General features: G+C 50.1%; 1 protein-coding gene across 1 annotated transcript; it reads right to left on the bottom strand.

The window, feature by feature from the left end:
• Nucleotides 1–1441: 1441 nt before the first annotated feature.
• On the bottom strand, nucleotides 1442–5778 carry LOC129694443 (dual specificity protein phosphatase 10-like). The gene is made up of 3 exons (XM_055631160.1): nucleotides 5127–5778; nucleotides 4170–4469; nucleotides 1442–1727 (listed from the first exon to the last, which is right to left on the bottom strand). Exons 1-3 carry the CDS (start codon nucleotides 5776–5778, stop codon nucleotides 1462–1464), a joined length of 1218 nt encoding a protein of 405 aa, XP_055487135.1. The 3' UTR covers nucleotides 1442–1461.
• Nucleotides 5779–12252: the final 6474 nt, after the last annotated feature.

Here is a 12252-nt window from a genome sequence, read left to right as displayed (position 1 = left end):
GATGGCGGCTGGGTGAGAAACAAGATGGCGGCTGGTGAGGAAACAAGATGGCGGCGGCTGGTGAGCAAGATGGCGCAAGATGGCGGCTGGTGAGGAAACAAGATGGCGGCTGGTGAGGGAACAAGATGGGGGCGGAACAAGATGGCTGGTGGAACAAGAATGGGCTGGTGAAACAGATGGCGGCTGGTGAGGGAACAAGATGGCGGCTGGTGAGGGAACAAGATGGCGGCTGGTGAGGAGATGGCGGCAAGATGGCGGCTGGTGGGAACACAGATGGCGGCTGGTGAGGGAACAAAGATGGCGGCTGGTGAGGGGAACAAGATGGCGGCGGCTGGTGAGGGAACAGATGGCGGCTGGTGAGGGAACAAGATGGCGGCTGGTGAGGGAACAAGATGGCGGCTGGTGAGGAAACAAGATGGCGGCTGGTGAGGGAAACAAGATGGCGGCTGGTGAGGGACAAGATGGCGGCTGGTGAGGAACAAGATGGCGGCTGGTGAGGGAACAAGATGGCGGCTGGTGGAACAAGATGGCGGCTGGTGAGGGAACAAGATGGTGGCTGGTGAGCAACAAGATGGCGGCTGGTGGGAAACAAGATGGCGGCGGCTGGGGAGGGAGCAAGATGGCGGCTGGTGAGAAACAAGATGGCTGGCTGGAGGGAGAACTCCCATGGGGAGTTCGGCTGGAGACTCCCATCCCCTCTCATGGAGCATCGGCATTCTCTCCAATCCAAATCCCCAGCCCAACACAGGGAGAAGAGTCAACCCCCCCCCCCCAGCCACAATTGGCCCCCCCAATTTGACTGAGATCTCCCCCCCCTAACTTCTTCCAAATGGTCCCAGGGTCTCCCTCCCCCCCCTCCCTATGGCTGGGGGACCCTCCCCCCCCCCCCCCCCCCCCCCGGACCATCCATTGATCCCATAGACCCCACCTCATCTAGTGCCTCCATTTGGTGAAGTCTATCTAATGTTCCAAGTAGCTGAGGGTCCCCTCTAAACCCCCTCCCCCTCTCCCTCCCACCACCCCCCCCCCCCCAAACTCCCCCCTAACCCCCCCCCCCCCATTCATTCAATGGAAATGACTTGGGAAGAAAAATGTTGGTTTCACAGTCCGAGTCTCGAGAAAGGCGTGATCACACACCGAATGGCGGTGCTAGCTGGAAGGGCCGAATGGCCTCTACTCCTGCACCTATTGTCTGTTGTAGATGATCAGCCGTGATCACACACCGAATGGCGGTGCTGGCTGGAGGGGCCGAATGGCCTATTTTCTATGCCTCTAGTTTCCCCCGGAGATGCTGCCCCCCCCCCCCCCCCTCCCACATTCCAGCAGTTTTTCCTTTGTGTGTGTGTGTGTAAAGCAGCACCTGCAGTTCCTGGGTTTTGGCTCTCGGTTGGAGGGGGGGGGGAGAGGGGAGGGTTTGTTTGCCGATGGTTACGCTGCTCCCCCCACCCCCACACCAACACCCTACACCTGGGTCTCCAGGCCGCTCAGCCTGGGGGTGAGGATTCGGGGTGACAGCCCCTCGTTCAGGTCCATCTCGAACTCCAGCAGCTGCCCCATGAAGTTGAGGTTGGGCGAGATGATGGGCCGCTTGCCCTTCACGTACTTGTAGGCGTCCGTCATGGTCATCAGGGTGTGCTTCATCAGGTAGGCGATGACTAGCGTTGCCGAGCGGGACACTCCTGCCTGGCAGTGAACCAGCACCCCCTTGCCCGACTGCCGGCCCTCCTCTGTGGGGAGGAAGGAGAGGTTAACAGCACTAGGCCTCAACTCACTGGGGTTGCACTGCCATTCAATGCAATTGTCCTCTTTGCTCCTGTACTCAACTCCTCTTGTTATGCAGCATCTGTGGAGAACACTGATAGGTGACGTTTCTGGTCCGGACCCTGCAGACTGACGGGTAGATTTGTAACGTTGGCATATTACCCTGGAAACAGGCCCTTCGGCCCAACTCCTCCCTGCCGACCAAGGTGCCCCATCTAAGCAAGTCCCAAGGTTACACAAAAAAGCTGGAGAAACTCAGCGGGTGCAGCAGCATCTATGGAGCGAAGGAAATAGGCGACGTTTCGGGTCGAAACCCTTCTTCAGACCCGAAACGTTGCCTATTTCCTTCGCTCCATAGATGCTGCTGCACCCGCTGAGTTTCTCCAGCTTTTTTGTGTAACCTTCGATTCTCCAGCATCTGCAGTTCCTTCTTAAGCAAGTCCCAAATTTGGCTCAAATTTCTTTACACGCACACCTCAAGATAGGTGCAGGAGGAGGCCATTCGGCCCTTCGAGCCAGCACCATTCGCCATTGATTGTGATCATGGCTGATCGTCCCAAATCAATAACCCGTGCCTGCCTTCTCCCCCATATCCCCTGACTCCACCAGCCCCCTGGAGCTCTATCTAACTCTCTCTTAAATCCATCCAGTGACTTGGCCTCCACTGCCCTCTGTGGCAGAGAGTTCCAGAGATTCACCACTCTCTGTGTGAAAAAAGTTCTTCTCATCTCGGTTTTAAAGGATTTCCCCCTTATCCTTAAGCTGTGACCCCTAGTCCTGGACTTCCCCAACATCGGGAACAATCTTCCTGCATCTAGCCTGTCCAACCCCTTAAGAATTTTGTAAGTTTCTATAAGATCCCCTCTCAATCTCCTAAATTCTAGAGAGTATAAACCAAGTCTATCCAATCTTTCTTCATAAGACAGTCCTGACATCCCAGGAATCAGTCTGGTGAACCTTCTCTGCACTCCCTCTATGGCAATAATGTCCTTCCTCAGATTTGGAAACCAAAACTGTACACAATACTCCAGGTGTGGTCTCACCAAGACCCTGTACAACTGCAGTAGAACCTCCCTGCTCCTATACTCAAATCCTTTTGCAATGAAAGCTAACATACCATTCGCTTTCTTTACTGCCTGCTGCACCTGCATGCCTACTTTCAATGACTGGTGTACCATGACACCCAGGTCTCGCTGCATCTCCCCCTTTCCCAATAGGCCACCATTTAGATAATAGGTGCATGAGGAGGCCATTCGGCCCTTCGAGCCAGCACCATTCGCCATTCATTGTGATCATGGCTGATCGTCCCCAATCAATAACCCGTGCCTGCCTTCTCCCCATATCCCTTGACTCCACCAGCCCCCTAGAGCTCTATCTAACTCTCTCTTAAATCCATCCAGTGACTTGGCCTCCACTGCCCTCTGTGGCAGGGAATTCCACAAATTCACACAACTCTCTGGGTGGAAAAGTTTTTTCTCATCTCAGTCTTAAATGGCCTCCCCTTTATTCTAAGACTGTGTGTGTGTGTGTGGCCCCTGGTTCTGGACTCGCCCAACATTGGGGACATTTTTCCTGCATCTAGCTTGTCCAGGGACCACACCGTTTAAGAATAAGGTGTCGGCCATTTAGAACGGAGACGAGGAAACACTTTTTCACCCAGAGAGTTAGTTGCGAGTCTGTGGAATTCTCCGCCTCAGGGAGGGCGGTGGAGGCCGGTTTTCTGGATGCTTTCAAGAGAGAGCTAGATAGGGCTCAGAGTGGTGAATCTCTGGAACTCTCTGCCACAGAGGGTAGTTGAGGCCATGCAGTTCATTGGCTATATTTAAGAGTTAGATGTGGCCCTTGTGGCTAACGGGATCAGGTGGTATGGAGAGAAGGCAGGGATGGGATACTGAGTTGGATGATCAGCCGTGATCATATTGAATGGCGGTGCAGGCTCGAAGGGCCGAATGGCCTCTACTCCTGCACCTAATTTCTATGTTTCTATGTTTAAAGATAGCGGAGTCAGGGGAGAAGGCAGGAACGGGGCACTGATTGGGGATGATCAGCCATGATCACATTGAATGGTGGTGCTGGCTCGAAGGGCCGAATGGCCTCTACTCCTGCGTCTGTTGTCTAGAACGGCACGGTGGCGCAGCGGTAGAGTTGCTGCTTTGCCAGAGACCCAGGTTCAATCCCGACTACGGGTACTGTCTGTATGTATGGGGTTTGCCATTTAGAACGGAGTCGAGTCGAGGAAATTTAGAACGGAGTCGAGGAAATTTAGAACGGAGTCGAGGAAACAGGCCATCTCGGCCCTACAAGTCCGTGCCGGACTTGTAGGGCCGAGATGGCCCGTTTCCGTGCTGTAATTGTTATATATGGTTATAGTAAGGCCCCCTTCCCCACGATGACCTTTGCCCTCTCACCTATGAACTCGAAGGCCTCCTCGAAGTATTGGCGCAGGTTCTGGCGGCCGCTGTCGTTGACGGGGAAGCGTTTGTAGCGCAGGGCGGGGGCGTGGTAGAGGGGAAGGTGGGTGGTGGCGTTGATGACATAGGCCACGTCTAGTCGCCGCAGGAGGCCGAGGTCCTGAGCGTCGTGCTCGCTGCCCAGGTACAGGAAGGGCAGGATGGGGCTGAGCTCCGCGCTCTCCACCTCAGGGCTCAGCGGGAGGGAGGGCGCTGAGGCTGTGGGTGCGTCTGGGGGCACGTCCTTCACTGCCGGACAGACAGACAGAGAGAGAGAGAGAGAGATGAGAAAGTCAGAAAGGGAGAGAGAGACAGGGAGTGAGAGGGAGATACTGAGGGAGAGAGAGACAGAGACAGAGAGAGAGAGAGAGAGAGAGAGAGAGAGAGAGAGAGAGAGAGAGAGACAGAGAGAGAGAGAGAGAGAGAGAGAGAGAGAGAGAGAGAGAGAGAGAGAGAGAGAGAGAGAGAGAGACAGAGAGAGAGACAGAGACAGAGAGAGAGAGAGAGAGAGAGAGACAGAGACACAGAGACAGAGACAGAGAGAGAGAGAGAGAGAGAGAGAGTCAGAAAGGGAGAGAGAGAGAGGGAGAGAGAGAGAGAGAGAGAGAGAGACAGAGACAGAGAGAGAGAGAGAGAGAGAGAGAGAGAGAGAGAGAGAGAGACAGAGAGAGGGAGACAGAGAGAGAGAGACAGAGAGAGAGAGACAGAGACAGAGAGAGAGAGAGAGAGAGACAGAGACAGACAGAGCGAGAGTAGGGGAGAGGGAGGGAGGGAGGGGGAGAGGGGTTAATATCGAATTGCATTGAATACTGTATTGCCACATGTGACAAGTCAACAGTGCCCCCTCCAGAGTGGACGCCCCCAGTGTAGCCCCCCCCCCACTGTAGTTCCGCCCCAGTAGCCCCCCCCCCGTACCTTGAGTAGCCGCCCTCTTGTTCAGCCCACCGAGTGGGTTGAGGAGCAGGTGAAGCGAGTGCGGGGCCGTGGGCTTGCAGGGCTGTCGGAAGGGCCGAGTGGCCTGTGGCGTCTTGATGCCGGTGTTGGGGGCCGGGGGACACCAGGCGTTGCGGCCAGACAGGAGGTCGAAGACCGTGAGCCTGGGCTGGTGCCCCCCTGACCCTGCCCCTGACCCTGCCCCTTCTCCGTGCAACTGCATCTTGGTGAACTCCACCAGCCCCCGGCAGTCGAGGATGAGCCCGGACTGCGGGCGCTGGCTCTGGGCCTCGTGGTCCCGGCCCCTCCCCTCACCACGGGCCCTGTAGCTCACGATGGGGTCGCTGCTGCAGAAGCTGCAGCTGGAGCCCATGGAGCGGACGCCCGGCTCGCAGCCCATGCACGGCAGGCAGCTGAGCCGCCGCAGGGCCGAGGAGGTGGGGCCGCAGCCGCCCAGCGCCCGCAAGCCCGGCATGCACGATGCAGCTGCACCGCTGCAGTCTCCCCGCCGCATCAGCCTCCAGCAGCCGCACTTGAGGGGGCGCATGCCTCCGCTGCAGCTGGGGGGGGAGAGCTGCAAGGCTGCCTGGCGCTGCACCGCTCTCCTGCCCAGGCCCGGCGGCAGCTGCTGCATTGGTGCCGCACGGGGTCACCCTGCACCGCACGGGGTCACCCCGCCAGGCCTTCCTCCCACGCAGCGACAATCACCGGGAGTGGCCGGGAGACATGGTCGATCTGCGGAGAACAAGGGGACAAAATAAAAAAAGATGAGACACACACATTTGATGAAGCCGAATTTTAGTTAAAAATATAAGAAGATATTAAATTGGCTTCTGGGGCTAGCTTACAGCTTATATTTAGTGTCAAATTAGGCTTGCCTTAGGTTGCGGTGCGTGAGATAAAAAATACTATAACATTGTCTCCCAAGTGAAGGAGCTAGAGAGATATCTTTGAAGTGAGATGCCATAAACCAAATGGCCACTGTTTAGAAACATAGACAATAGGTGCAGGAGTAGAGGCCATTCGGCCCTTCGAGCCTGCACCGCCATTCAATATGATCATGGCTGATCATCCAACTCAGTATCCTGTACCTGCCTTCTCTCCATACCGCACAAGGGCCACATCTAACTCCCACTTAAATATAGTCAATGAACTGGCCTCAACTACCTTCTGTGGCAGAGAGTTCCAGAGATTCACCACTCTCTGTGTGAAAAATGTTTTTCTCATCTCAGTCCTAAAGGATTTCCCCCTTATCCTTAAACTGTGACCCCTTGTCCTGGACTTCCCCAACATCGGGAACAATCTTCCTGCATCTAGCCTGTCCAACCCCTTAAGAATTTTGTACGTTTCTATAAGATCCCCCCTCAATCTTCTAAATTCTAGCGAGTACAAGCTGAGTCTATCCAGTCTTTCTTCATATGAAAGTCCTGACATCCCAGGAATCAGTCTGGTGAACCTTCTCTGTACTCCCTCTATGGCAAGAATGTCTTTCCTCAGATTTGGAGACCAAAACTGTACACAATACTCCAGGTGTGGTCTCACCAAGACCCTGTTTATGGGGGAGGAGGCGATAGAGGAAGAGAGACATAGTTGGTCACATCTTTGAAGCAAGAGGCAATAAAGCAGATGGCCTATGTTTATGAGGGACCAAGTGACAAAGAAGAACCAGGGAAGTGGAGATAAAATGACCTAAAGCAAATGGCCAATGTTTTTAGTTATATCTTGTACCATGTAAACAAAAGGTTTGATGTGATGCATTCTGTGGAAACCTTTTCCTGTACCTCTGACCATGATTAATGTCTGTGGAATGTGCTAAGGGGACAAAAAAACCCTATTTAAGGCAATGTAATTCTGTTGTTAAGGGAAGGTGGCTGAGCACAGTTAAGTGTCTACATTGGTCACTTAGCTGGAATTCTCACTCCCTTCCATCGGCCGATGTTAAGTAAAGTTTTGAACTGGTCTACCAAACAGTTTGTGTGGTGTCTGTTTATTAAGAAGCGAACCTGGTTTAGTAGTTAAAATAAGTAACTTTTTCACACATAACAAAACTCCGGAGTAAAGGGCCTGTCCCACTTGTCCATCTTGTCTCCCGGCATCGTCGACTGACGGGTCAGGTGGCCGAAAAATTCGTGGGGTTTTATTTTTTGTCGCCGCTGGATTTTTGAAATGTTCAAAAAACCTTTTGACGACACTGATATGACGCCGGCAATCGCCGAAAAAATCGCCAAGCGGGATGGACCCTTAACGCCTAAACCAGGGGTCAGCAAACTTGTCCTGCATCGGGGCCAGCGCCCATGGCGGGCCACGTCTATCACCAGGGTTAATAAATGGTCTTAATAAAATGCTAACTAAATTAGTAATTAATAATAATACATACTGATAATACATACGTTAGTAATAATCCATAAATCAGTAATAATACAAAGTAATAATACATGAATTAGTAATAATACTCACTAATAAGCCATAAATCAGTAATAATACAAAGTAATAACACATGAATTAGTAATAATACTCACTAATAAGCCATAAATCAGTAATAATAATAATAATACATGAATTAGTAATAATACTCACTAATAAGCCATAAATCAGTAATAATACAAAGTAATAATACATGAATTAGTAATAATACTCACTAATAATCCATAAATCAGTAATAATACAAAGTAATAATACATGAATTAGTAATAATGCTCACTAATAATCCATAAATCAGTAATAATACAAAGTAATAATACCTGAATTAGTAATAATACTCACTAATAATACATAAATCAGTAATAATACAAAGTAATAATACATGAATTAGTAATAATACTCACTAATATAATAAATCAGTAATAATACAAAGTAATAATACCTGAATTAGTAATAATACTCACTAATAATACATAAATCAGTAATAATACAAAGTAATAATACATGAATTAGTAATAAATACTCACTAATAATCCATAAATCAGTAATAATACAAAGTAATAGTATATGAATTAGTAATAATACTCACTAATAATCCATAAATCAGTAATAATACAAAGTAATAATACATGAATTAGTAATAATACTCACTAATAATACATAAATCAGTAATAATACAAAGCAATAATACATACCAACTAAATTAATCATTAGTAATAATACATACTAACAAAATTCTTAAGGGGTTGGACAGGCTGGATGCAGGAAGATTGTTTCCGATGTTGGGGAAGTCCAGAACAAGGGGTCACGCAGTTTAAGGATAAAGGGGAAATCTTTTAGGACCGAGATGAGAAAAACTTTTTTTTTCACACACAGAGAGAGTGGCGAATCTGTGGAATTCTCTGCCACAGAAGGTAGTTGAGGCCACAGTTCATTGGCTATATTCAAGAGGGAGTTAGATGTGGCCCTTGTGGCTAAAAGGATCAGGGGGTATAGAGAGAAGGCAGGTACAGGATACTGAGTTGGATGATCAGCCATGATCATATTGAATGGCGGTGCAAGCTTGAAGGGCCGAATGGCCTCTACTCCTGCACCTATTTTCTATGTTTCTATGTAATAATACATATTAATAGATAAATTAGTAATAATACATAAATTAGTAATAATACAAAGTAATAATACATACCAACTAAATTAGTCATTAGTAATAATACATACTAATAATACATACTAACTAGTGTGACACTTGGTGTCTTTGCATTAGTTTTCACCTGCTTTTCAATTAGTTTCCTTCAGTTCCCAGGTCCCAGAACCAGGGGCCACACACACAGTTTAAGAATAAGGGGTCGGCCATTTAGAACGGAGACGAGGAAAAACTTTTTCTCACAGATAGTGGTGAGTCTGTGGAATTCTCTGCCTCAGAGGGCGGTGGAGGCCGGTTCTCTGGATGCTTTCAAGAGAGAGCTAGATAGAGCTCTTAAAAATAGCGGAGTCAGGGGATATGTGGAGAAGGCAGGAACGTGGTACTGATTGGGGATGATCAGCCATGATCACATCGAATGGTGGTGCAGGCTCGAAGGGCCGAATGGCCTCTACTCCTGCACCTCTTGCCCCGGGACTGGCTGCAGTTTCCAGGTCATTGAAAAAAAAACGCCTGTGGGGCTGATTATTTGGGGTTAGGGGCCGGATCCGGCCCCTGGGCCACAGGTCACCGATCCCTAGCCTACACCGTGCCACCCAACACCACATGTGGGAATGAACTGGTTTAAACCGAATGCAGACACAAGATGCTGGAGTAACTCAGCGGGACGGGCAGCATCTCTGGAGAGAAGGAATGGGCCACGTTTCGGGTTGAGACCCTTCCTCACCCAACACCATATTAGCCTATAAACAGAGCGGTACAGCATGGAAACAGGCCCTTCGGCCCAACTTTGGCCCACACCGGCCAACATGTCCCAGCTACACTAGTCCCACCTGCCTGCGTTTGGTCCATATCTCTCCAAACCCGTCCTATCCATGTACCTGTCCAACTGTTTCTTAAACGTTGGGATAGTCCCAGCCTCAACTACCTCCCCCGGCAGCTCGTTCCATACACCCACCACCCACTGTGTGTAAAAGTTACCGCTCAAATTCCTATTAAATCTTTTCCTCTTCGCCTTAAATCCATGTCCTCTGGTCCCTCTGGGCAAGAGGTACATCTTAAGCTTAATGCCGTTTGCAGCCTTACAACATCTATCTATCTTCTTATCTATATATTACTAAAAGTCTGTTCTTGACCGGTTTAGGCCCACTGTGCTGCGATTTCCGAGAGAACGCCGCCACCTACGGCCGTCATTTTTGGCCACCTCGCTCAGAGCCCACGTCCGCCTTCCTGGACCAGAAGAATTTTTCCCATCGATGAAAAATCAGAGAGATATTAATGTATTTTTAAAAAATCACCATTCTCTCTGCTGCCCCTGCTGGTGGGAGTGGGAGGGACTGTAAACCTCACTCAGTCTCTGCAAGATGGAGGAAGCCAGAGGGTCACGTCTCTCTGAGCTCTGAATAACACTGAACACATGTCTACTCAACTGTGAGTGCCCTTAATGGGGTTTGAAAATGAAAATATGGTTGGTTTGAAGCAAAAAGCTGCTGCCTGCAAATGGTGGTTTGGGTGCTTTGGCATGAAGTTAAAAGTTCAATTGCGTCGGGGGACCAGCCCTCCCGTGTGAACATGGGACCCAACGGGTCCCACTTAGTCTAGTATTTCCTGTAACAAGGGTGACCAAAGCTGTTTGGGATCGAGTGTTATCGCCTGTACCAACGTAGAGGGCAGCCAGGCCAATTCATACCGCAGACGGGTACAACCAGCCATCGCCCATTCCTTCTTCTCCAGAGACAATAGACAATAGGTGGTAGACAAAAATGCTGAAGAAACTCAGCGGGTGCGGCAGCATCTATGGAGCGAAGGAAATAGGCAACGTTTCGGGACGAAACCCTTCCGGGTTTCGGCCCGAAACGTTGCCTATTTCAATACAATAGGGTGATTTCACCAAAGGTCAAATGAGCGTAGATCCCCCCTCACGTGACCGAAAATTTTAACTGGAGGACATATGTCATATCAGTACATGTTAGTGAATGGGGAAACACGCACTTTCCCACCCGTTAAAAACATGGAAAACGGCCGATTTTGGAGCTGAAATTTTCTGTGCTAGTCGGGGTGACCGTGAAGCACAGTGACCTAAATTTTCAGGCAAAAAAAAAGATTAATGCCGTCTGCAGCCTTACAACATCTATCTATCTTCTTATCTATATATTACTAAAAGTCTGTTCTTGACCGGTTTAGGCCCACTGTGCTGCGATTTCCGAGAGAACGTCGCCACCTACGGCCGTCATTTTTGGCCACCTCGCTCAGAGCCCACGTCCGTCTTCCTGGACCAGAAGAATTTTTCCCATCGAAGAAAAATCAGAGAGATATTAATGTATTTTTTTAAAAATCACCATTCTCTCTGCTGCCCCTGCTGGTGGGAGTGGGAGGGACTATAAAACCGGAAGTGGTGTGCCTCACTCAGTCTCTGCAAGATGGAGGAAGCCAGAGGGTCAAAAAGTTAATAATTCCTTACTTTTGATGAAATTCAGCGAGCAAACGCGATAATTCCCGATATTTTGGATCTTTAAATGTCCACGGCAAATGTCGGCTGTTCATTTCCGCTGTTTTCTACCTTCAGTTCCCTCTTGTAATTACCTTACTTTCTATCTTTTTTTTTGCCTGAAAATTTAGGTGGCTGTGCTTCATGGTCACCCCGACTAGCACAGAAAATTTCAGCTCAGAAATCGGCCGTTTTCCATGTTTTTAACGGGTGGGAAAGTGCGTGTTTCCCCATTCACTAACATGTACCGAAGTGACATATGTCCTCCAGTTCAAATTTTCGGTCACGTGAGGGGGGATCTACGCTCATTTGACATTTAGTGAAATCACCCTATACCATTTATTGTCATTTCAACCTCAGTGAGGCTCAAACGAAATTCCGTTTCCACAGCCATACAAACGAAGACAATTCCTATAGACATACACACAATTTAATTCACACAAACATCCATCACCGTGGACCCACTGTGATGGAAGGCAAAGTCTTTTCTTTCCCCTGTTCTCCATTTCTCTCCCGATGTCCAAGCCCCAGGCGGGCGATGGTGAGTCCCACGGCCATTTTAGGCCGCGCCGGGCGATGTGCGTCCCCGCTCCCGTGTCGTTCCAACCCCGCGACACGGGCTGGAGAAGTCGCGTTGCGGGAGTTCCGGGAAGCGGTCTCTCTCCCCCCCCCCCCGGACCCGCGAGCTCCCGATGTCCCGGTCCACCGGACCTGCGGCTGCGTTGCTGGAGCCTCCGAGCCCCAGGAGTCGAGTCGCAGCAGCGAGTCACCACCGCTCCCCGCCCCACGATGGTGAGTAAGTCCGCAGCTCCGCAGTCTCCCGAGCCTCCAGGTCGTTCAGGTTGGAGGCCGCTCCACGGCGCTAGGCCCCAACGACAACGGAGACCCGGCAGGGAAAAGATTCGGGTCTCTTGGACAGGGGAGAGATTTAAATGGTTTCCCCCCACACCCACATATACACATTTAAAACCAGTATTAAAAAAACACCAACACTACATTTCCCTTCACTCCATAAATGCTGCTGCACTCGCTGAGTTTCTCCAGCATTTTTGTCTACC

Source organism: Leucoraja erinacea, unplaced genomic scaffold (assembly GCF_028641065.1).
Source record: "Leucoraja erinacea ecotype New England unplaced genomic scaffold, Leri_hhj_1 Leri_670S, whole genome shotgun sequence".
In the NCBI taxonomy this organism is placed as follows: Eukaryota; Metazoa; Chordata; class Chondrichthyes; order Rajiformes; family Rajidae; genus Leucoraja; species Leucoraja erinaceus.
The sequence above is the reverse complement of the archived record's forward strand: the minus strand, read 5'-3'. Positions and strand labels throughout refer to the sequence as shown.

What these genes read in the sequence shown, in the direction of transcription:
- LOC129694443 (XM_055631160.1), bottom strand. Translation starts at nt 5,778, where the DNA reads ATGCAGCAGCTGCCGCCGGGCCTGGGCAGGAGAGCGGTGCAGCGCCAG. An exon ending in CAAGAGGGCGGCTACTCAAG is followed by an intron (nt 4,470 to 5,126) that starts GTACGGGGGGGG and finishes CTCTGTCTGTCT; the next exon opens with GTCCGGCAGTGAAGGACGTG. An exon ending in GGAGGCCTTCGAGTTCATAG is followed by an intron (nt 1,728 to 4,169) that starts GTGAGAGGGCAA and finishes TCCTCCCCACAG; the next exon opens with AGGAGGGCCGGCAGTCGGGC.